At 40.3% G+C, this 26,457-nt stretch overlaps 1 gene segment (V, D, J or C); it reads right to left on the bottom strand.

The window, feature by feature from the left end:
• Positions 1 to 9,479: 9,479 nt before the first annotated feature.
• On the bottom strand, positions 9,480 to 17,906 carry LOC140907291 (T-cell receptor gamma chain C region C7.5-like). The segment is given in 4 exon segments: positions 9,480 to 10,040; positions 11,079 to 11,162; positions 12,423 to 12,728; positions 17,639 to 17,906. Coding segments are annotated over 4 exon segments (702 nt in total).
• Positions 17,907 to 26,457: the final 8,551 nt, after the last annotated feature.

Here is a 26,457-nt window from a genome sequence, read left to right as displayed (position 1 = left end):
TTTTCTAAAGGGAGAATTGCAGGGTTAAGTTGTGAATGACTCACTGCTAACTATTTTTGTGTGTGTTTGCAATCTGCATGCCACTTATAGGTAAACTATCACACTTAAATAACGCTGATGTACTATTTGAGAACAAAGGCCTTTATGCCATCAGAATTTTTTAAAAAATAAGTTAATGACATGCTTGTAATTTTAATTTTGCATGATGTGCTTGGTCCACCAAAGTGCCGAATGTGCCTTTGAAGTTCTGAACGCTTCTCATTTCCCACTGAAACCAATGAATATTGAGGACGCTCAGTACCTGGTATTATTTACACCCAAAAGAGCAAAGGATTGTTATGACATTTCTCTGTTGCGAGCCAGTGACTTACAATTTCATTAACATTAGTGTTGTTAATAAATTATTACACTCGTAATAACATTTTTGACTCTTTACATTCTTTAATTGAGATAAATGATTGAGCTTAATATGATAGATTTTGCCATTATGAAACATTTAAAATAGTTTGTCTGAAAACTCACTCGTTATGAGAAGTTTTGTGCCAGTTTCAAATATTTTTGCAGCTCCCACAGTGTTGCAACTTACTACAAAATCTGCCCAAGACATTTCTATTCAGAGGGATCAGATCTGAACAAATATTGCTAAATAGGCACAACTGAGAGCCAATGGTGAAAATTTCAATATATTTATGTAATACCATACATTGGTATTTTCAAATATTGTATATTAATATTAATTTGGTAGCTTTTAAATTCTGTTTAACAGAAAATCATTCACTTCATTGACTAGAGAGGATCTCGCTGACATTTGAGACCTATTGTTAGACTTGTATTTTCTCTTGCCTTGTGGATTGATGGAAAAGGATATTTCAGTTAAATTCTGCTGGATGCTTAGTGGTTTTGTCCCTCTACTGTCAGAGTGGTCGAATGGGTGCATTTTAAAAATATCAATATAAATAAACATATAATTAGAAAAAAAAATTACAGTACACTGTGACCTATCCCCTTTTCTCAAGATGTTTCATGACATCTTTCCACCCACCAAACACTATTTTGAATGATTTCCTGAATGGTTTCAAATGTAAAACTGTCTAATACAATTTTGCTTTCCTGTGCAGTATAATTAAAAGGAATCGTAAAACGCCAGTAGGCTTGGGGATTGGTTATATTCCTATTGAAGTCTCAATGACAAAGAAGAGAGATACTTTGAGATGCATATTTTAGCAACCTAAATGTAGTTGGCCCTATGGAACATTATGCAACAAGGGCCAAATCCTATTTCGACTTTCTATAGCACGTGTTGTGTAGAGTCTCGCTGATATAGACAGCCTACAAAATATGTTGGGCCAAATTCTCGAGAGAGCAGAGATTGAGTTGTACTGATGTAATGAGAGGAGAATTTGATTCAGACTATAGAATATCTTCCTTCATATTGCTTGTGTTTGTTCTTGAGAACAATCACTCATTTAATTGTTGCAAAATTGATTTTAAATCAACAAGATTTATTGCATTTTGGCCTTTGTTTTGGACTTTAATTAAGCACAAGCTTAAATACGTTGCTGAATATGAATGGAAACATGCTTAAGTGCCTTCCTGAACTGGAGCTTTTTTTAGGAAAAAAAACACAATTGCATTAAGATATTACTACTATAAATGTACCTTTTAATGCTACGTAATGGCCAGATCCTCCAAGTGCTGATCATCCTCAACTCCTATTTAAATGAGTGAACATTAAAGAAGCTCAACAACTGATATGACGGGGTGCTAAATACATGGTATTGTACAAAAACCATAAGTTCTACATTTCACATTTACTGCTAACAATGGGTGGTTCCACTTCAGAATATCTTTGCATAATCATCTCCCAGTGTGATAATACCAAACAAGATCTCCAAACAGTTTACATTATTCTCATTGATTACGCAAGCGTAACTGGTTCGTTCTGAATTAGAGAGACTAGAATGGGTGAAATCCTGACCCCACTGAAATCAATTGCAGTTTTGACCTTGACTTTAGTGGGATCAGGATTTCACCCAGTATATTTATGAATAGCTTGCTTTTGTCGTGGATAACAAGCATAGTAAATACCCAGAGTAAATGTATGCTTGGAAAACATCTTGAGACACTTACTTGAAACCAACAGTTTGGTGCCAGAGCCAAAGTACTTTACTCCATACTCACATCATTGAAATCCTCTACAAAAACTAATGAATCCTCTAGGTATGAATTTCACTGAATTCAAATTCTGACATTCATATTTTAAATACAAAGTCCACAATCTAAACAAGGCTTGCTATCGGCTACTTAATTGTGGGAGTATTAAATTGAGTTTGTGCACTTTGTGAATTCCTGTGCCACCTTCTACCAAAAATGTTTTTTGTACATTTGTACTCTCTTTCAATGTTTGGAAAATTTGGAAAATTTGGAAAATTCCGTGTCTTATGACAACAGTATTTCAATATGTTGGGGAAGAAACCCGCTGTACCATGCAGTGTGCCTAAATTAGTCCAGAACTGACAGGGACTCTGATCCTGAGGTACTGAGTTGCCTCAACTCCCTTCGAAGTCAGTGGCAGACCAGAACCTCTCAGGACTGGGCTCACAATGCATGTTACAAGCTCAATCCTATACTTATTAAAATATGGGGAATTTTAATGCTGGATCAGACCCTTTTATTCCTGCACCCCTCCACTCTTTTGTGATGGCATATTATGTTTTAGTATGAATTTGAACTGATTTTGTGCAATAGAAAATTACAATACTAATCTAAAATGCTTATGTCAGTAATCACATATACAGTATTCACAAATATTTGTTCTCTTGGTTCCAGTGCTCATCCTTTCTCGCAAACCTTTCACCTGCCCCTATGCCACCCACTGAGCAGGCGTTTTGGCCAGTTGATCTCACTAGTCACAGACCCACTAGCCATTCCATGCCCTCACCACTCACCTATCCCTGATCCCCACAGTTCTTTGGTGCACAGGGGTACCCCAGTATAGTCTCTTTGGCTTGCCCCCCCACAGAGAATGGAACTATGGATGTTCTCCTGGTCTGGGGTATAGACCCCTACACAAGAGATGATTATTCAGATGATTACTCTGTTACATGTACCTTGTGTTTATGTAAAAAAAGCACACCTTTTTATTCCACATTATTATATGGAATCAACAAGATTTATTGCATTTTGGCCTATGTTTTGGCCTTTAATTAAGTGCAAGCTTAAATACGTTGCTGAATATGAATGGAAACATGCTTAAGTGCCTTCCTGAACTGGAGTTTTTTTTAGGAAAGAAAACACAATTGCATTAAGATATTACTACTTTAAATGTACCTTTTAGTGCTACCTAACGGCCAGATCCTCCAAGTGCTGATCATCCTCAACTCCTATTTAAATGAGTGAGCATTAAAGAAGCTCAACAACTGATATGACGGGGTGCTAAATACATGGTATTGTACAAAAACCATAAGTTCTACATTTCACATTTACTGCTAACAATGGGTGGTTCCACTTCAGAATATCTTTGCATAATCATCTCCCAGTGTGATAATACCAAACAAGATCTCCAAACAGTTTACATCATTCTCATTGATTACGCAAGCGTAACTGGTTCGTTCTGAATTAGAGAGACTAGAATGGGTGAAATCCTGACCCCACTGAAATCAATTGCAGTTTTGTCCTTGACTTTAGTGGGATCAGGATTTCACCCAGTATATTTATGAATAGCTTGCTTTTGTCGTGGATAACAAGCATGGTAAATACCCAGAGTAAATGTATGCTTGGAAAACATCTTGAGAAACTTACTTGAAACCAACAGTTTGGTGCCGGAGCCAAAGTACTTTACTCCATACTCACATCATTGAAATCCTCTACAAAAACTAATGAATCATGAAGGTATGAATTTCACTGAATTCAAATTCTGACGTTCATATTTTAAATACAAAGTCCACAATCTAAACAAGGCTTGCTATTAGCTACTTAATTGTGGGAGTATTAAATTGAGTTTATGCGCTTTGTGAATTCCTGTGCCACCTTCCACCAAAAATGGTTTTTGTTCCTTGAAATACATCTCGGCATGGAAGATTGAGTGCGGTGAATTCCTGGTCACCACACACTTTCATTAATTTCAGTGGATGAGCAGGATTTAGTCCTATGATCTCCAGTGTGCCTGGATAGGAGGGATGGTGTTGTGGTTAAAGCACCAGAGTGAGACTCAGGAGATTTGCCTTTTTTTCTGGCTCTCCCTCTCTGCCCTTTGTCAAAGCACAATCTCTGTGTTTCACTTTACATTTTAACATGCTCTTAATGTATAGTTTAGAAAATGACATTTGTTACGTACTCAACATTAACTAGCACTTGCATTATTGATTGGACTGTTTCTGTAGCTTTAATCAGATAAATAATATTATACGCAAAAGGGAAAAGATACTTTTGGTAAAACAACTTTCCGAGAACCTGAAGACAGTTGCACCTTCGGCAATTTTCCTCCGTTAATCATCGTACACTGATATAGTCCTAACAATAACAAACTTTTTAAGAATCCCACACCTGCTAAATTGAAACCTGTGCTGTGAATTTTACACTTGCTGGCATTTGTACTCTCTTTCAATGGAGTTGCAAGAGAGATGAACTTGGCCCAATGTTTTAAATGTAAAGCTCTCCATTTCCCTCCTTCCCGATTCTTAACAGCTATTCAGTAAATATTCCAGCCTTTTACTCTTGTATTCACTTGACTCGTTAGGATCATATACTGTCCTCAGTGAACCCAGTGGTGTCCTTGGGAGTTCTAGACACAGGTCAAGAGCAAAACACGGATTATGTGCAAATTCCTTGTTTAATATTTATTTATTCGGTCCAATTTTTTTGTCCCTTGATTCTATTTACCAAAAGAAAAACAACCAAGAATAAAAATACTTACGCGAAACAACTAGTTTGGTTCCTGTGCCAAAGTACTTGATCCAGCTTGAAGTGTCACGTTGACTTTTCATATTACAAGAAGCTGTGGTACTCTGATCAAAATGGGGAAAATACTTCGAATGAAGCATTCCTGCTTTCTTGACTGTTTGGAGAATTTAATGATTTCACATTTTTGTGCCCCCATAAAGCTGATACATAAATTCTCTTCCCAGTCACTTTATTTACTTGTCCTTCCAGCTTTTCTGCTAATTAATCCTCACTCCTTTAAAATGGCAACTAGATTACAGCTTCCATTTGATTTTAATGTTGTAAATAGACTGTTGGATCAGGTGGTTCTCAAACATTTTCATTGTGTCTTCCACATATTAAAAGAGAGACTGTTTCATGGACTACAACCCCTCTCCCATTCCCAATAGCATTGACCACCTCCTCCTTCTCTCATCCGCAATCACATCACATCTCTGTATCAATTGCTTACATGTAAAAATGATACCTGGAAAGAATTTCATTCTTACGTGTATTACTGAAATTGAATAGATGACAATGAGGAGGAACCAGCATTATGTGATCAGCCAGCTCTCTACAGCCTAGCACAAGGAGCTCCATAGACTGCAGCTGGGAGCCTGTACCCTGGTTATATATTTTGCTTTATGTTGGGATTGTTGTAGTTGGTGTGTTACGAATTTACTGGTGTCTTTTTACATGGCTGCTGGGGAGGGGGAGGGCACCGGGGAGGTGGGGGGATATGGTCCTCCTCTGCATACACAGGCATTTTAAAACAGAACAGAGCTAACATCTGAGAGAGCCCACCTCATTTCAGACAAAAGGGGTGGATGACACTCTAGCAGTTGGAAGGGAACTAACCAGAGTATTTGATCTCTCTCACAGACACAGACACGGCCACCCCCAGCTCACTCACCTGCAGAATAATTCTGGGAAATAACTGACAGTGGGTAAGAAAAATAGAAAAGGAACATACAGTGAGAGGTTCCTCCCAAATGTACAGGTGGTTGTGTCAAAGGGCTTGTCTACTGCCCAAGAGGTTATTGGGAATATCTCCCAGCATTGCAATCGTGCTGGTGAATCTTCCCTGGTGATCCCTGGGAGAACTGGTGTAGTGAGGGCAAAAGCTTTCACTGGCCTGTTACCACCATGTCTTGTAGACCTGCTCTGAGCAGGGTTAAGTGACACCAGCATAAAAACGCCAGCACGAACACTGCAGCACTTGGTGTCCTTGGTGGGGCTCGACTGCCGTTAGTGCCACAGCGGGAGGTTTCACAAAATACACCCAAATTACTGAATTTCATCCTATTTCCTTCAGACCATTTCTCCAGTTTGTCTAGATCATTTTGAATTTTAATCCTATCCTCCAAAACACTTGCAACAGCAGGAAGGGAAGCTGTTTAACACCATTCCTTTTGTAGCAGCGTAGATAACCCTGGCTCATACCAACTGGGATCACCCCAATGCATCACCACTCCGCCACTTCAGTGATGAGCGATAAATGACAGCATAAAATAGGATATGGAAGGTTATAGACTACACAATGATTTCTGTGATAGATTGTAAGGACTGGTCAAAATCTCCCCACTTCTAGGACCCAGGAGCAGTGAATAAAAGAGAAATACAAGAATCATCCTCTCTCCTCCTCCTCTTGCTGACTTTTTCTATTTTAAATGTGCAACCACAATTATACATTCACACAGGTGTTTACATTTAATAAAAATGGGTTTGTTGTAGGTGGATGAAGTGGTAAGAGACAGATACAGGTAGGGCCTTGATATCAAGGTGCGTGATATAGACAAACATTTAATTATTGGTGGCACACTTTCATGACAGATGCCTATAAGTTAACGTTGCCTGAAATTTCCCATTACAAGACTCTGTTTTCAGTTGCTTATACCTTTGTCAATCTTAAACTGTTCTGGCTGAAACTTTCCATGCCAGCTTTCTGCTTTAGGCTGATGTTAAAAAAATTAGTTTTGGCAAAACGGTGCAGTCATTTGTAGAAGTAGATTTCAGGAAAATCCATTTTTCGCCCACATCAAAATAATTCTTACACCTGTGTTGTTTACAATGCCGGTGGGGAAAATGCCCAGGTTTGGCCAAAGTTATCAGCCTTTGAAAAAATCTCAGTTTGCACATGTCAGGAGACACTTTGAAGTTGGGCAGCTCCAGTCCCTGAAGACTCCATCTGCAATAAGCACGCTCTAGCTAGCGCCCTCCCAGTTCAGACGTGTGGTCAGTCTGCCCATGTGGCATCCCCACAAAGCTTCTGAGCTGGTGCTTCGGGGGCTGAGCCGGACTTTCCTTGTAATCGCTGCTCAGTGTTGCCAACCTCGGCAATTTTTCACTGACTTGGCGACTTTGAAAGGCCTCAGCAGCAAACCTCCCCCCACAACCCAATAACCCTTTAGCTGGTGACAGGTGACCCTTTGGGTGATCTCTGGGTGATTCAGATGGGCCCGGACCCTGCTGCCACGGGTGGCCTTTGCGCATGAGCAGCCACCAGGGCGCGTGCACAGCTGGGTGGGGATGTGGGGGAGGGGTCTAAACCCCGAATTGTCCCACGTGCGAGTGAGCCGCGGCTGCTGCCATGACGCCCCCACGGCACGCACAGGGGCAGCAGCTCCCAGCGCCTGTTTCATCCAGAGGGTGGTGGCACCTTTTCCCTCCTGCCACCTGGAGCTATTTCCTCTGCTGCTTTGTGCCCCTCCCCCCATGCAGCACAGCACCAGCGAGCGAGGGGAGAGGCTGAGTAGCTGCAGCCCCCAGTCCCAACGGTGCCCCTCTCTGTGGTATGGGGGGAATGGGAGCAGGTAGAGTCCAGGGCGGGGCCAGGCCTGGTGTTTGCAGCTGGCTCATGGAAAGCAGCCGGGCCTGAGCTGGCACAGGAGCCGTGAGTTGAGGCCTCATTGTGAGGTTCGTTTTGCACAGGCAATGGTGGGTGGCGTGGAGTCTCAGGGGCAGAGCCAGGGGAACGGCCGCCTGCCCATTGACACTGCCATGATTCCAGGCACGATTTTATCCCAGTAAATGTATGCATGGCAGCAGGGCAGGGTCATATAACAGCAAAAGTTCTCGCGTCCATGACAGTGGAGACAAGCGTGACACAGCTGTGTCCTGAGCCACCATATTTGTTTGCTTTCAATACGTGTGCAGAAGAGGAGGAGGCGGGAGGTGGGGTGACCAGGCAACAGAGAGCCAGGCAGGCAGTGGAGTGAGCAGTGTGAGAAGGGGATGCTGCAGCCACAGGTACAGGGAGGAGCCAGGGAGAGCAGCAGCCTGTGTGTGTACATCCCTTGAGGGTTACTGCGGGGGCGGGGATGCGACAATATTCCCAGAACATGGGGTCATGGCACTACTTAGGTTTGGCTCATCGGCCCCCTCCATCTCCACCGCCCAGTTTAGCCACTGGAAAGGTTGGGACTTATGTACTGGAGTGCTGTGGGGAGGAGGGGAAGAGTGTTACTGCTGGGGGAGGGGGAGTGTGGAAGGAGCAGTGTCACCAGCCTCAGTGATTTTGGGGGCTACTTTTCACACGTGTTTGCCAAAACCTCAAGTTTTGAGGCTGACAACACTGTTGCTGCTGCAGGCCACTTTAGCACCAGATGTGAGAGCAAGGACCCGCTCTCTTCTGTGTGATCAGTGCCTCCCCACCCCCGCCGCTAGCACCCAGGGGATCAGGAGGAGGAGAAGGAGGAAGCAGCCTGACTGAGAATGCAGAGGGGTGAGGAGTGTGTGTGTGTGTGTGTGTGTGTGTGTGTGGGGGTAACACAGGGAGAGACAGGTGCAGGAGCCAGAGTGTGAGAAGAAGGAGAGTGGGAGGGGGGAATGGTTGGCAGAAGTGGGGGGAAGCAGTGGGGTACAGGAAACATGTGGGGAGGACGGGACAGGTGGGACAGCAGAGGAGGAAATGGACTGGAGTTAACAGGTGGTGGATCAGATTATAGGGAGTGGCAGAGGGAGGCATATTGGTGTATATAGGCATGGATGTGGGGGAGGATAGGAGCTGAAGGGGAGGGGTGAATATGAGAGAGGGGGACAGAGACAGTTTTGGGGCTGAAGGGAGGAGGCATGGTCTAGTGCTTAGTGCTAGCCTGGGACCTGGGAGACATGGATTTAATTCTCTCTTCTGCCACAGGCTTTCCATGTGGCTTTGTGCAAGTCACTTCGTCTCTACAGACTTCAGTTCTCCATCTGTAATATGGGCATAATAGTACTTCCTTATCTCACAGGCGGTGTTGTGTGGATAAATGCATTAGAGATTGTGAGGCATTCAGATAGTACCGTGGTAAAAGCTTGATAAATATGTTACATGGTTGGGTGCAGGGGATGAAAGAAATGGGTCTCTGAGCCCTTGGGAATCCTCCCTTGCAGTTCCTAGAATTGATTTCCTTGAAAGATATAAATAATGGACAGGACTCTGCAATGCTGAATTTTATTTAAAATCCATTAATGTTTCAGTTAAAAAAATTAGTCATATTTCAGAAGCCTGTATTTGTTTATAAAGCAAATAAGTGTAATTCGTAGAAAGAAATGACAAATATTTTTAAATTCTAGATTACAACTCCACACCTGCAAATATTTATGGGACGAGTTTTCCCATTGACTTCACTGAATGCAGTTGGCCTTTCCACAACCAAAAAGTTCTTTGTGTTTTTGCAGGATAAGGGCCTAAGAGACTGGTTCCGCACTATTTTGTGATGCAAAATTCCCATTGAAATCAAGGAGTGTAGCCTCAGCCCTTGAAGTTCCACAGTTATAAAATTAAAATAATAAAATAGGAAATATGGTCTCACATAAAACTGTTTGCTCTCAAGCAGAAGAAGCCATCTGTACTAATTAGAGAAATAGCCAATCAAATCAAATTGAAATGCATGTCTTAATATTTAGAGCAAGGTGTTTCTTATGAACAGGCTTATGGCAAAGCAAAGTAAATTTCAGACACAAATGCTGACACTGGAAGTTGTAAGGAGAAGTTTAAGGTTTCTTTCCCCGGTGCTTGATTGGACTTTGCATCCTGTAGATGAAGAAGAGTACGATGACGTAGTACATGGTGCTTTTCAGGAGTAGGACAATATATATTAAATACGCCGTCCTGTGCATGAAACTGTCTGTAATATCTACAACAACAACAAGTGGTTAATGTTGCATATTCTATAGCCGCAAAGAAAAACAACTATAAAACCATGTGTGATAGTGTAAGGTATACATGGTATTTGATTGCAGTAATTATAACACCTAATCAGACTATGCATAAATCAGTATCTGATTGTGTCCTCTAAAGAGGTCTACGTTCTGATCAGACCTTCCCCATCCAGCAGAACTGAGAGAAACAAAGAGGCACTCTCAGTGCTGGCATCGTTGGTGTCTGCTCAGGAGAATGCTAGTGCTTCTTATAAATAGGCTGTTGCCACAATTATAGGCCAAAATTTTCAGACCTGGGTGCCTCCGTTTGTTCTGAGTCTGTATCTAAGCAGCTGATCAATCAAATGGTCTGATTTTCAGAAGTACTGAAATGACACTGAAATCAGTTGGGTCTTCAAGCTTTCAGCACCTTTATGCCCCATTTGAAAAGTTTGGCTTAGCATACTTTTTGACATTTAATATGTTAAATGTTAGATTAAGGACCAGTGGCATGTGTAGTTTAAAGAACAATGACCCTTGAGGCATGTTAACAAAGCACAACAAATTCCACCAAAACATGTATTTCAGCAGGACTGCTACAACGTGTAACCTGAGCTGCCCGTGCGCATTAGGTTTTGGACCCTTTTGGTAACCCACAGCAGATGTTAACTTATAACAACAGGTGCCGACTTTCTCCTTTTCCGGTGGGTGCTCTACCCCACTTCACTGCTTCCCCTAAAGTCCCACCCTGGCTCCGCCTCTTCTCCTCCCTGCTCTGCTCCCTTCCCCATGGCCCAGCATCTGCCCCACCTCTTCCCCCCATGATCTGCCCCCTCACCTGAGCACCCCCTGCCCTCACCCCAATTCTTCCTCCCCACCTCCGGCCCCTCCCACTAAACAGCTGATCGGCAGGTGGCTGGTGGGTACTTAGCACCCACTATTTTTTTTCCATGGGTGCTCCAGCACCAGAGCACCCCCAGAGTTGGAGTCTATCCACATCTAGAATAATGTATTGTATAAAAAATTAGAATTACCTGTGGAAATCGTGGTGCCATTTTCAGCATTCTTGTTACAACCTCCCATGGTTTGAGGCACTACAGTGGTGTCTGAAAAGGTGTCTGATAAAAGCATAACATGTAAAGAGGGCTTTAATTGTCAAATAGGATTCTTGTTGAAAATGAAGGCATACTTTTCTTGATAGAAGTTCAAAGAGAAAGATGGTGAAACTATTAAAACTACAGTGACTCAAATATGGAAAGTTTATATTTTAGAAAATGAGCACTGAGATTCCATCCACACAGTAAATGCTCAGTAGCACATAACGGATGTGCAAAACCAACTAGAGATAAAACTGGAAAAATGCATATGCTCCTGCAAGTGAGTACTTGTATGCCTTATATCGAGATTTAGGTACTGATGTTGCAATCAGATCAGTCAGTGCAAACCTCTGTGCCTGTTAGGAGCTCACTTGAAGTCTTTGGCATTTGCGTGGGTGCAGAGGTCTGGACTAGCCGATCTGATTGCAGGTTCTGGACATTGGCCCTTCTGTGTATGCAAGTTTCTGTTCATGTCGAGCCAGATGCATTTTGTCCCACCAAATTACTCAGTTGTGTTTGCCCCTTTGCAATGTGTACGTATACTCGTTAGATAAAAACCTGGCCACCTGATTTTGTCTCAAGCCTGAGGCAGCCTGAGATTGTTGACATTTTGGGTAGTGGTAATGTTGTTTAATAGCTGTACAAGAGACAGAAGAAAATAATCCTGATAAGGATACAGTCTAAGGCCCATCTCTTAGGTATTTTTTATGTGCAAGAGGGGGATGGTAATAAACTCCTTTTTTCCAGTACGTTTGAAAGAGAGACATTTTTATCTGCTGTAATTAATTTATTGTATCTCAGATAAGAACCAAACAGAAATTACTTCTCTTAATGCAAGAGAAAAGGGATTATCTTTTTCATTTTGGTTTGTGTAATTCTTCTGGTCTGCTGTAAGAAGTTAGATGCTGTGTGTGTTATTACTTTTGTTGCAATATGTATCACTTGTTCAAAACCAAACACTGTAGGCCGGGTCCGTGGCTGGTGTAAATCTACAGAGCTCCATTGACTTAAGTGGAATTTTGCTGCTTTACACTAGCTGAGGAGCTCAGCCAACATTTTTCATTCATTATAGAAAGATTTTAAATTGGGGGAGAGGAGCCAAAACTGAGCTTTTGATGGAGAAGCTTCAGTGACAGCCAGCTTATGGAGAGATGGAAACTGATAGTGGCCTGGAGAGCGCAAACCCTTTCAGGAACGGTCATACATTTTACTGTTTTATTGTAAAGAAACAGTGAACTCTCTGAATATATATAGCACTAGTTTTAATAATATAGTATATACCTGTAGATTCGATAGGGACAAAACCTTCTCTGCTTTCATGTTGATATTTACAATGATAATTCTTGCCGCTATTTTTATCTACGGTCAGCCAGCTGCTTATTGAGTATGAAGGTTGATTGTCATCAGGGGGCCAAATTTCCCCATGCACTGCATTATCCTTTGCATTCTTCCCATCGTCTTCCCAAGTCACCTTAATGACATTTGGGTAAAAATCCTCAATGAGGCATATGTGTGTTACTTTCCCATCTTGTTCAGTAGAAGGAGGCAGAACCTGGATCTTCCTGGGATCGAGTTTTGCTTGTGTCTCTGAATTCATTTTAGAGAGAGAAATGAATGTGTTAGAAATTAAGTAAATTCAGAATTGCAGTATACATGGTATGCTGTGCTTTTGAAACAATAAAGAATTCACAGATTTGAAAGCAGAAGAGAGGCAATTTCATTTCTTGCATCCAATCCCTCCAAATTGCACTCAAGCCCGCAATCTTAACTCTGAGTTCAGCATGGGAACGATATTCTGTTGCCAAATGTATTTGAACTATTTAAGTCTATAATATATTGTTACTGCATATTAAATTGTGAAGGTAGGAGTAAATTATCCACTTATGGGTTACAGCTTTAGGGAGTTGGAATTGCAGAAGTTTACGTGCTTGAATTGAATGCAGGTTTTTGTGGAACAGAAAACTGCCTACTAACATGGCTTCCAAACTCAAAATATATTAAACACTTTTTGAATGAATGCTGAGTACAACTGATGTTTAGGCTTGAGCTGGAGCACAAGCTCTGAAACCCAACAACGGAGGTGGCCTAAGAGCCCAGGCTCCAGTCAGAGCCTGAATGTCTGCACTGCAGTTTTTAGCACCAAAGCCTGAGACCACAAGCCCAAGTAATTTGACCCAGGCTCAGAGACTTGGTGTTACAGGATTTTTATTACAATGTAGATGTACCAGAAGGGAAGAGTATTAAGGATTCCACAAACCTTTTAATAAGGCCTCTCTCTTTAAGAATCACTAGAATATTCTATCAGGAGATAAATTTGCCCTGAACTATCTGCATTTACTATTTAAGAACCTGAGTTAGCACCTTTAAAAAGAGAAAAAAGTAATCTTTAAGCCTTTTCCACACTAAGAAACTGAACCTTTGTGAAAACATTTTTTATCAATTTTTCACCTTAAAATGATATAAGAACACACAAGATATATTCTTGTGCAGACCCAGCCGATACAACTTCAGGGAAACTGTTGCTGAACGCCATTTTGGGAAATTACAGTAAATATAGTAACCTGTATCCCTCAATGACAAATATCAATTACAAAATTAGCAAGGATGATACATCCTGAAATGACTTTGTTCATGTATTTGGCCAGTGTCATGGAGCGTTATGCATAATGCTCAACACTTCTGAAAATCAAGAAACTTAAATGCCCAAATAAGTATTTAGGAGCCTAACTTTAGTCAACCACTTTTGAAAATCTTGATTCTGAAGCATTATTAACAATGGAGCTCTCAACAGAGCTCAGCGATCAAATCTTTGCTGAGGAATAGAGCTGTGGCTCTCAAACTGGTGACCCCTTTCACATAGCAAGCCTCTGAATGAAACCCCTCCTTATCAATTAAAAACACTTTTTATATATTTAACATCATTATAAATACTGGAGGTAAAGCAGGGTTTGGGGTGGAAGTTGACAGCTTGCGACCCCCACACCCATGTAATAACCTCGTCACCCCCTGAGGGGTCCCGACCCCCAGTTTGAGAACCCCTAGAATAGAGGGAATGTTGAATTTTATTTCATCCCCAAGTTTGTGTAAGTGCATGAAATAAGACTGAACCAGGTCAGAAAAGACTTCCCTACCAAAATCATGATCTGTCTGCTCCTGTTATATGGCTGACAGTCAACGATACATTTTTTTAAACAGTATATTAAATTTACTAGTAATCACAAGAAGTGAGCAGGTTGAAAACACATCTACTGCTGCTAATTTCAAATACCTATTTGTCACTGTGGGATACAACCAAGAGAATAAGGTTCCCAACCCAGCTAACTGCCAAAGAAGTATTCTCTGCGGAACGAGGCAACATTCTCATGTTATAAATGTGCACCACAAAGAAGAAACGGAAGGTTGTTGATATTTCAGTAGTGTCAAAGGTCCCCAAATGGGCACCATGTATTCTGTGCGTTTTCTATTTGTTCCAACACTTAATTGCAGGTGAAAAATTAGAGGCCATTTAACAAAATAGTTGGCCTATACTCCACAAAACATTTAGTTGGAATTTTTAAAGGCAGTAAGAAGGGATTTAGGTGCCCAAATCCCTTTCAAATTCAGGCTCCTTTGATAATGTCAGCAATTGTCTTTAGTCAACTGAGACACAAATAGATTAGGCCCTTCTCCCACAAAGTCTTACACATGTGCTTAATTTTATGCTTTGTGAGTAGTCCCCTTGATGTCAACGCTTGTGAAGGTTCCTTTTCTAAAATGGTTTCAGCTTATTTTTGTGCTGTCTGGCTATTCTAGAGTTTTCTGAAACTACTTGGAACTGAACCAGACTATACCCTTGTAATTAGGGTTGTGTCAAAAAGGATTTAAAATATCTTGAAATTAGAAGGAAATAGCTGAAATGTAAGACTACCTAACCAAGAAAAATCTCTTCATTAAAGAGCTCCCTCACTTTGGAAATTGTCACCAATTTTGGGAATTGATTTTTCTGTTCTTTTCAATTTCGATCCTCATGCTCCAGCACTAATTAGTTCAACATTTGGAGCTCAATCTTACATTCCATATAAACCATAAGCACCCAGGAATACAGGATTGGGCTTGACCAGTAGGTTTACCAAATGATTTACTCACTCAAGTCTTGTATGTATTCAAAAAACCTTTACATAGCTTCGTGCCCAGTGATGTTGTGCTTTGCAAAAACGAATGATTATTTCTGGCATTTCTCATTAGATGTTTTTAGAAATTGGAGTCACGTTTACATGTTGATACTTCTACAAGCACGTAGTTTTTTGTATTTGTACATGGTTAGATGGGTGTCTATCCAATATAAAAATCTTAATTTTGTACATATATAAGCAGCATGTGTGTGCGCATAAGTGGGCAAAATCTGTTTTAACTATCTCGCCTCATTTTAGGCGAGATATAAAACCCCTTAAGGCCAAAGGGCTTTTTTCCTTTGGCTTCAATGGCCTTTGAATAAGACACTTTAAGAAGATAAGACTCTTAATTTCCAAGTCAATTATAATTTCCAGTGTGGAGCTACTTGTTGTTTTGGTCCAATTTAACTTTTCAAAACACCTCGCTTGTCTAATTTATTTAAGTGGAATTTTTAACAAGGAAGGCATGCTGTAAAAGAATATACATGATATATTCTTACTACTTTAAGTATCACTTCTCTTTTTTTAAGACGGCAATTTACTTTGGGCCCTTTGGCTTCCCTCCTTGCTCAAAGGAAATTCCTATTAGTTTCAATGGGAGGTTTTCTAAAGGGAGAATTGCAGGGTTAAGTTGTAATTGACTCAGTGCTACCTCTTTTTGTGTGCGTTTGCAATCTGCATGCCACTTACAGGTAAACTATCATACGTAAATAACCGCTGATGTTTGAGAACAAAGTCCTTTATGCCGTCAGAATTTATTAAAAAATAAGTAAATGGCATGCTTGTAATTTTAATTTTGCATTATGTGCTTGGTCCAGCAAAGTGCTGAATGCTCCTATGAAATTTGGAACGCTTCTCATTTCCCACTGAAGCCAACGGACATTGAGGGTGCTCAGCACCTGGTATTATTTACACCCAAACGAGAAAAGGATTGTTACGACATTTCTGTTGCTAGCCAGTGACTTATGGTTTCATTAACATTAGTGTTGTTAATAAATTATTACACTAATAATAAAATTTTAGCCAGTGTACATTCTTGCATCGAGATAAATGATTGAGCTTAATTTGATGGATTTTGCCATTATGAAACGTTTAAAATAGTTTGTCTGAAAACTTACTAGTTACGACAAGTTTTGTGCCAGTTCCAAAGATTTTCGCAGCTCCCACAGTGTTACAACTTACAACAAAAACTGCCCAAGGCATGTCCATTCCGAGGGGTCAGATCTGAACAGATATTGCTAAATAGGCACAACTGAGAGCCAGTTAATTCAAGCAAGGAAATGGTGGAAATTTCAATACATTGAGCTTACACTGGTATTTTCAAATACTATATATTAATATTAATCAATACCGGGTGAGCTTACATTGGTGTTTTCAAATACTGTATATTAATATTAATTTGGTAGCTTTTAAATTCTGTTTAAACAAAAATCATTCATTTCACTGACAGAGAGGATCTGTTTGACATTTGAGACCTAATGTTGGACTTGTACCTATTTTCTCTTGCCTAGTGGATTGATGGAAAAGGGTATTTCAGTTAAGTTCTGCTGGATGCTCAGTGTTTTTGTCCCTGTACTGTCAGAGTGGTCAAATGGGTGCATTTTTAAAATGCCAATATAAATAAGCATATCATTAGAAAAAATACTCATTTTACAGTAGACTGTGACCTATCTTCTTTTCTCAAGACGTTGTCATGACATCTTTCCACCCACTAACTTCTTACATCTGCTGACTAATATGTACTTGTGATATGAGATGCTAAATCCTGGTCACCGCACTAAGTTGAGTAAAGGGGGTTTCTCTAGGAGAGCTACGTGATGGATGGGAAGATGAAATCTTCCCCCCAACCTAGCTAGAGCATCATAGCCCAGGAGCTTCAGTAAAGTCCATGCAGTTGGCCACCCACTGTGCAGGTGTTTTGGCCAGTTGATTTCACTAGTGTCAGACCCACTAGCCATTCCATGCCCTCACCACTCCCCTACCCCCGATCCCCACTGTTCTTTGGTTTACAGGGGTACCCTAGTATTGCCTCTTTGGCTTGCACCCTGCACTGGATGTTCTCGTGGTCTGAGGCATTGACCCCTACGCAAGAGAACAACCCAGCTTTGACTCAGGATGAGTAAAATACCCCTCTATATCAATAATTGTCAACGTGATCACTCATCTGTTTTACTCTCAACTCTGTACATTAACCTCATATTTAGATAGTAAAGACATTCATTCTTCTACTGTAGATTGCATATCACGTTTCCATTGTCCGTTATGCTTTTTGAATAAATTGTGCTCTGCAGTCTCTAATTTTATATTATCACATATAATTTTTTTCTATGCTACCATAGAACTTACTTGAAACAACGAGCTTTGTGCCAGAGCCGAAGACTTTGATATAATTGTTGTCACTGTGTTCATGTGCTTTGCAAAAACTCATGGGCCAGATCGTCAGCTGCTGCAAATCAAAGGTGCTCCACTGAGGATCTGGCCCATATAGCTTCCATGTGGCCCAATATAGCTTCATATTGTTTGATGTGCAATTGTGAACAGAAGTTGATAGAATCACTTTAATATACTAGGCTTGTGATTTAAATGGCTTTTCCTTACAAAATGGCAAATGCTTGATCCTGTATTCCTCTGACACCCCAAACTCCAATAGATTGCACTGGATGTTTGGAGTACTTCAGGAGTGGACATACACAATAAGTCAAAAACTTCAAATGCATTAGAATTTCCTCAGGCTGGGATCCCTCAGCATCACTTGAAATTTCGATTTTTCTTCTAAAGTGAATTTAGTGCTTGTGAAAGGTGCCAAACTGACAGCACTGGAAACTGCCTACATTGAAAATACTTTAGCATTCTACAACAGTGGCCCAGTGCTTAGTAATGCCATTGTAAAATGTGATGGGTGATTTTGGACCATTGCTGGAGAATCTGTTTTATTTCATGCTGGATTTCTCACCTGGTCCAAACAGTGTATTTGAAACCTGTTTGCAAAGGTCACCTTTAAAGGATGAGATGGTAAATTATTCTTAATATCCCTTAAATTCTTGGTATTTCTGCTAAAAGTGCCAGCAACAGTGCCTATCGTGATGAAGTTTTTTCAGGTGGACACCTGTCCTCTGAAGATTCTTTGCTCACAACTGCACATCCCTTTCTGCCATAAATTTGGATTTGGTCTTTTAGGGCCAATGGGATTTAGATCAGATACTTATGTATTTTTTCTATAAAGAGTTTGTTATATTCAGTCGGTAATGTCAAAAATCAATTCCTAGAACTGTTTCAAAAGGCAGCAAACCAATTAAAACCAACCCTAGACTACTTGAGAATCTTATCAAAATAAATATCAGTAATAGTAGCTCCTTTGTACTTTATAACTAAATCACTGATCACTCTGCTCTTAATGCACTCTGTTTTACCAGATCCCAAGTAAATTCCATCATACAATGGACAACCTTTTAATAAGCATTCCAAATATTTTTGCATTTATTTCTTCTATGAAATTTAATGTATAGTTTTGGTGAATTATTTTCTTATTTTCAAATAAAATGACCGAGTGCTTCTGAAAGTTGCCATATACATAGCATTATAGACTGAATCCCTTTCTACACAGGAGAGATACAACACAGGCAGGTACAAGGGAAGCTTCTTCACACCATCCCACCAAGCCATGTCAATTTTGTCCTGGAAGGACAACCTCTAGGGCTGAGAGGGGACAGTTCAGTCTCCACATTCAATTCAGTCTTTGGCTTCTGCACTGAGCCTGCCATTAGTACCAGGTTTTTTTCTAGAATATTACATTCAGAAGAATCCAGTTATAACATTTTAATGTAAACTTCTTTCATGATGACTAGATGCACTTTAATGGATATAACATGAGAAGCACCATTATTCCTATGTCAGGCTTGTTGACAGCACCAAGCTTGGTTCTGTTTCCAAATCTTTTTACTCATCTATTCCACTAAGCAAGAATTCTGAAGAATTCTGGTAGGTATAGACCCTGCTCTCACTTACACTGCCCCGATTCCTGTAATTCTGGAGTCAAATTCAGCCCTGGCACAAACATCCACAATTTCTTTTCATTTTACTTAGAATTGTGCCAGGATCTGAATTTCTCCATGATCTTAGATTTTTTTCTTTTCTCAGGAGGAACTTACTTAGCCAATATTTGATATTTCTCTTTGAAAAGATATTTTATTACTGAAACATTTGATTGTATCCTACAGGTTTAATACATTAATAAAGCAAGTGAGCAATCTTAGCTCTTCATGCTGTAATAAATAATCTACACATATCACAGACATGGTTCTCCATTCCTTACACAGTCAAAACAGCTGGTAAAGCTGTGGGAGTTTTACCTGTCAAAGAGTGCAGGATCTTATACAGGTAAGAGGATTTACCTGTATAAGATCCTGCACTCTTTGACAGGTAAAACTCCCATAACTTTACCAGCTGTTTTGACTGTGGTAAGAGGAAAACCGTCCATTTTAAACTATAATGCTAACTAAATTGTATCTACATTCTTAATACCACAGAATATTCACTGAAAGCAACATGCTGATCCTGATCTGATATTTTTAGAATTAATTATGGTAGTGTATGTATTTTAATTGGCAGCATTACAGCAATTTACCGTTAGTTGAGAGCTATAGGGGTACTAAGGTAAACTTGATTGTGAATTCAGGTTTAAAATAGACTGACCGTTCTAGCTGATTTATATAAATGTGCAGAGAGTGATTCTAAGAGAGTAAGGAGCTGATTTTCCTTTGTCCTGTGTTTGTGCAGTCAGTTATACCAATGCAAACTGGGGGTAACGTGCAACTTAATCAGAATGGTAGCACTTCCCATCGACTTTTCATGAGCGTAAATGGCTTCCAAGAGCAGGGCAAAGAAGACTCAATCCCTAAGTATATATATTATATAATTGCAAGTGTCAGTTTGCCTGCAATGCCAAGGTACGTCACACAAGAGGACAATCTCTAGGGCCAAATTCTTTCACTTACACTGGTGTAACTACAACATTTCAGCTATGAAGATACTGAGTACTGCAGAGATTGCTTCTTTTGTTTTAAATGAGAAGCATGATGTTGCTTCTTTCAGAGTTGTTTAATTTTATGCATGTTTTTTGTATAAATGAATTTTAATAAATGAAATAGAGTAATATCAAAGCTAAGACAAATTTTTGCAACTGGACCAAGAACCAGCATGCTTATGGTGGCACATCCTCTGAAAAATGACGTTTAGTAGCTGAAATATTAGAAATATTTATTTCCTTGAAAAAAAAATCTACTTTAAATCGCTCAGTAAATATTGCAGGTTTGCTCTGGGATTGAAAAGTTGATGTATTTGGAATCAAATCATACCAGGTGCCAACAACCCTGACTTGCACTGAAGTCTACAGGAATTGATAGTGTTCAGCACCTAACATTAAGTGCTCAGTACTTCACAAGATCAAGCTTACAATTGTTGACCTTACCTGTAATAAAAAGATTTTCAATGATCACAATAAGTCTCTTTAGCTTTGCATTACTGTAATTACCACATAACTTACCTGTTACAATGAGCTTGGTACCAGAGCCAAATACTTTGATATATCCACTAGAAGTATCACAGTGAGCAAATCCTTTGCAAAATACTGTACAGATCTAGTATCATTATATTGATGGATCATGGTGAAGTTAGATGTGCCACTGAAAATCTGTCCCTAAAATTAATCTGATTCAATATGGTTTAGATTAGCTGTTACTAATAATTTGTGGAAAGGAACAAATTACTTTTAAAATTAGGGTCCACAGGCTGAGGTAATAAAATTAAGCCTGCACGCTGCCATCGTTCCATGATGGTGCTCCTAATGATAACGATAGATTGAGGGTAGAATATAGCTCTTAAATTGGGTATATTCATAACCATTATTTTGGCTAATTTCTGCCATTTGATGTAATCAGAAATATTTACCCAACAGAAAACATTTGCTCTTCAGAAATATTTGTTTGTCTCAAGGACTAGGCACCCAGCAAGGACCATTTATCAGTATCTGGAGGGAAGAATAAACCTAATTAAAGACACAGAATTCTCTCAATCCCATGAAATCCAAACATGGCTGAAACATTTTAACAATTGGAAATTATCTTTAAAAAATAAAATTGAGAATTGTATTATTGGATCAATTATCGTATTTTATTTAAAGGATTACTCTATCATGTATACCTTCTGTTTATGTAAAAAATAAGCACACCTCTTTATTCACCATCACTATCTGGAACATGATTTACTGCATTTTGGCCTTGTTTTGGCCTTTAATTAAGCGCAAGCTTAAATACGTTGCTGAATACGAACAAAAACATGTTTAAGTGCCTTTCTGAACTGCAGCTTTTTTTAGGAAAGGAATATCTTAATGCAATTGAGTTTTCTACTAGAAATGTACCTTTTAATGCTACCTAATGCCCAGATCCTCCAAGTGCTGATCATCCTCAACTCCTATTTAAATGAATGAGCATTAAAGAAGCTCAACAACTGATATGAGGGGGTGCTAAATATACAGTATTGTACAAAACCCATAAGTTCTACATTTCACATTCACTGCTAACAATGAGTGGTTCTACTTCAGAATATTTTTGCACAATCATCTCACGGTGTGACAATACCAAACACGATCTCCAAACAATTTACATCATTCTCATTGATTACGCAAGCGTAACTGGTTCGTTCTGAATTAGAGAGACTAGAATGGGTGAAATCCTGACTCCAATGAAATCAATTGGAGTTTTGCCTTTAATTTCAGAGGAATCAGGATTTCACCCAGTATATTTATGAATAGCTTGCTTTTGTCGGGGATAACAAGCATAGTAAACACCCAGAGTAAATGTATGCTTTGAAAACATCTTGAGAAACTTACTTGAAACCAACAGTTTGGTGCCGGAGCCAAAGTACTTTACTCCATACTTACGTCACTGAAATCCTCTGCAAAAACTAATGAATCATGAAGGTATGAATTTCACTGAATTCAAATTCTGACGTTCATATTTTAAATACAAAGTCCACAGTCTAAACAAGGCTTGCTATTGGCGACTTAATTGTGGGAGTATTAAATTGAGTTTATACACTTTGTGAATTCCTGTGCCACCTTCTACCAGAAATGTTTTTTGTTCCTTGAAATACATCTCGGCATGGAAAATTGAGTGGGGTGAATTCCTGGTCACCGCACACTTTCATTAATTTCAGTGGATGAGCAGGATTTAGTCCTATGATCTCCAATGTGCCTGGATAGGAGGGATGGTCTTGTGGTTAAAGCGCCAGAGGGAGACTCAGGAGATTTGCCTTTTTTTCTGGCTCTCCCTCTCTGCCCTTTGTCAAGTCACAATCTCTGTGTTTCACTTTACATTTTAACATGCTCTTAGTGTATAGTTTAGAAAATGACATTTGCTAAACAATGGATTGTAAATACTGTTCTGTACTCAACATTAACTAGCACTTACATTATTGATTGGACTGTTTCTGTAGCGTTAATCCGATAAAGATTATTGTACACAAAAGGGAAAAGATACTTTCAGTAAAACAACTTTCTGAGAACCTGCAGACTGTTGCACCTCCGGCAATTTTCCTTCGTTAATCATCGTACACTGATATAGTCCTAACAATAACAAACTTTTTAATAATCTCACACCTAAATTGAAACTTGTGCTAAATTGAAACTTGTGCTGTGAATTTTACACTAGCTGGCATTTGGACGTTATTTTAAATTTAAATCTCTCCATTTCCCTCCTTCCTGATTCTTAACAGCTATTCAGTAAATATTCCAGCCTTTTACCCTTGTACTCACTTTACTCAGTAGGATCATAAAGTGCCCTCAGCGAACCCATTGGTGGACGTGGGAGTTCCATACCCAGGTCAAGAGCAATACATGGATTATGTGCAAATTCCTTTTTTAATATTCATTTATTAGGTCCAATTTATTTTGTCTGTTCCCTTGATTCTATTTACTAAAAAAAAAACAATCAAGAATAAAAATACTTACCCGAAACAACTAGTTTGGTTCCTGTGCCAAAGTACTTGATCCAGCTTGAAGTGTCACGTTGACTTTTCATTTTACAAGAAGCTGTGGTACTTTACTTCTGCTGCTGTGTCCTTGCTCAAATATCCAGGCACTCTAACCAGTAGCTGGGAAAATACTTGTAATGAAGCATTCCTGATTTCTTGAGTGCTTGGAGAATTTAATGAATTCACATTGTTGTGCCCTCATAAAGCTGATACAAATAGAAACACTGGAAAGAGAATTTATGCATGTCCTTGCAGCTTTTCTATTAAGGAATCCTCACTCCTTAAAATGGAAACTAGATGGTGGCTTCTATTTGATTTTAATGTTGTAATTAGACTGTTGGATCAGGCGGTTCTCAAACATTTTCACTGTGTGGTCCACATACTAAAAGAGGGTATGTCTCATCGACTACAACTCCTCTCCCGTTCCCAATAGCATTGACCATCTCCTCCTCCTTGCATCCGGAATCACATCACATCTGTGTAGTAATTGCTTACATGGAAAAATAATACCTGAGAGAGAATTTCATTTTTAGCTGTATTACTGAAATTTAATAGATGGTAATGAGGAGGAACCAGCATTATGTGATCATACAGCTCTCTAGAGACGAACACAAAGAGGTCTATGGACTGCAGCTGGGAGCCTGTACCCTGGTTATATATTTTGCTGTATGTTGGAATTGTTGCAGTTTGTGTTACCAATTTACTGGTATCTTTTCACATGGCTGCTGGGGAAGGGAAAAATATTTTTCTCTGCATACACAGACATTTTAGAACAGAACAGAGCTAACATCTGAGAGAGCCCATCTCATTTCAGACAAAAGGGGTGGATGACACTCTAGCAATTGGAAGGGAACTAACCAGAGTATTTGATCTCTCTCACAGACACAGACACGGCCACCTGCAGAATAATTCTGGGAAATAACTGACAGTGGGTATGAAAAATAGAAAAGGAACATACAGTGAGAGGTTCCTCCTAAATGTACAGGTGGTTGTGTCAAAGGGCTTGTCTACTAGCCAAGAGTTTATTGGGAATATCTCCCAGCATTGCAATTGTGCTGGTGAATCTTCCCTGGTGATCCCTGGGAGAACTGGTGTAGTGAGGGCAAAAGCCTTCACTGGCCTGTTACCACCATGTCTTGTAGACCTGCTCTGAGCAGGGTTAAGTGACACCAGTATAAAAATGCGAGCACGAACACTGCTGCACTTGGTGTCCTTGGTGGGGCTCGACTGACGTTAGTGCCACAGCGGGAGGTTTCACAAAATACACCCATTGTTGCCCCTCCACCTAGCAAATCTACCAAGTCATGGTCACGCATTATACAGCACGGTAGTTGTCGTATGATTTGGTCTTGCAAGTCTGGAGAGAGCAAAACTGAATTTTGCCATGGTCTAGTCATCATGCATAATAACTTGCACTGGTGTTGCATTTTCTATCCTAGAATTTCATTAAGCTTCATTGTCTATGTGAGGCAGGTATTGTTCACAGCAGGAGAAACTGAAACCTAGAGAGGACAAGTGACTTGGTCATGCAAGAAAGGGTGCGGAGGTGCAAGGGGCAGAGACTTGGGAGAAAGAGGAGGAGAAGAAGAGGTTGGGGTCACAGTCCTGGTGCCAGTCGCCTCCCAGTTCCTCACAGGTTCCAGCACCCCTGTAGGGGCTCCCATATTGGCCCCGGCCCTGGGTATGGGCCCCATGGGGCCATGCGTTAAACCACTACTGAGTAGAGCAGAAGAATTGCTTATCACACGCCTGCTAATACACCGAAGAATGACATTCACTTTTCTTGCAACAGTGTTACATTGTTGACTGGTATTTAACTTGAGAGTCACTATGACCCCAGATGCCTTACCACAGTACTCCTTCTTCCTAGGCATTTTGTATGTGTGCAATTGATTGTTCCTTCCTCAGTGGAGTACTTTGCATTTGTTCTTACTGAATTTCATCCTATTTCCTTCAGACCATTTCTCCAGTTTCTCCAGATCTTTTTGAGGCTGACAACACTGTTGCTGCTGCAGGCCACTTTAGCACCAGATGTGAGAGCAAGGACCCACTCTCTTCTGTGTGATCAGTGCCTCCCCACCCCTGCCGCTAGCACCCGGGGATGAGGAGGAGGAGAAGGAGGAAGCAGCCTGACTGAGAATGCAGAGGGGTGAGGAGTGTGTGTGTGTGGGGGGGGTAACACAGGGAGAGACAGGTGCAGGAACCAGAGTGTGAGAAGAAGCAGAGTGGGAGGGGGGAATGGTTGTCAGAAGTGGGGGGGAAGCAGTGGGGTACAGGAAACAGTGCGGAGCGGAAGGGACAGGTGGGACAGCAGAGGAGGAAATGGACTGGAGTTAACGAATGGCGGATCAGACTAGAGGGAGCGGCAGAGGGAGGCATATTGGTGTATATAGGCATGGATGTGGGGGAGGATAGGAGCTGAAGGGGAGGGGTGGATATGAGAGAGGGGGACAGAGAGAGGTTTGGGGCTGAAGGGACGAGGCATGGTCTAGTGCTTAGTGCTAGCCTGGGACCTGGGAGACACGGGTTTAATTCTGTCTTCTGCCACAGGCTTTCCATGTGGCTTTGGGCAAGTCACTTAGTCTCTACAGACTTCAGTTCCTCATCTGTAATAGGGGCATAATAGTACTTCCTTATCTCACAGGCGGTGTTGTGTGGATAAATGCATTAGAGATTGTGAGGCATTCAGATAGTACCGTGGTAAAAGCTTGATAAATATGTTACATGGTTGGGTGCAGGGGATGAAAGAAATGGGTCTCTGACCACGGGGGAATCCTCCCCTGCAGTTCCAGAATTGATTTCCTTTAAAGAAATAAATACTGGACAGAATTCTGCAATACTGAATTTTATTTAAAATCCATTAATCTTTCAGTTAAAAAAATTAGTCATATCAAAAGCCTGTTTTTGTTTTATAAAGCAAATAAGTGTAATTCGTAGAAAGAAATGACAAATATTTTTAAATCTTAGAATAGGACTCCACACCTGCAAATATTTATGGGACGAGTTTTCCCATTGACTTCACTGAATGCAGTTGGCCTATCCACAACGGAAAAGTTCTTTGTGTTTTTGCAAGATAAGGGCCTAAGAGACTGGTTCTGCACTACTTTGTGATGCAAAATTCCTATTGAAATCAAGGA

This window comes from Lepidochelys kempii, chromosome 2 (assembly GCF_965140265.1).
Source record: "Lepidochelys kempii isolate rLepKem1 chromosome 2, rLepKem1.hap2, whole genome shotgun sequence".
Classification (NCBI taxonomy): domain Eukaryota; kingdom Metazoa; phylum Chordata; order Testudines; family Cheloniidae; genus Lepidochelys; species Lepidochelys kempii.
The sequence above is the reverse complement of the archived record's forward strand: the minus strand, read 5'-3'. Positions and strand labels throughout refer to the sequence as shown.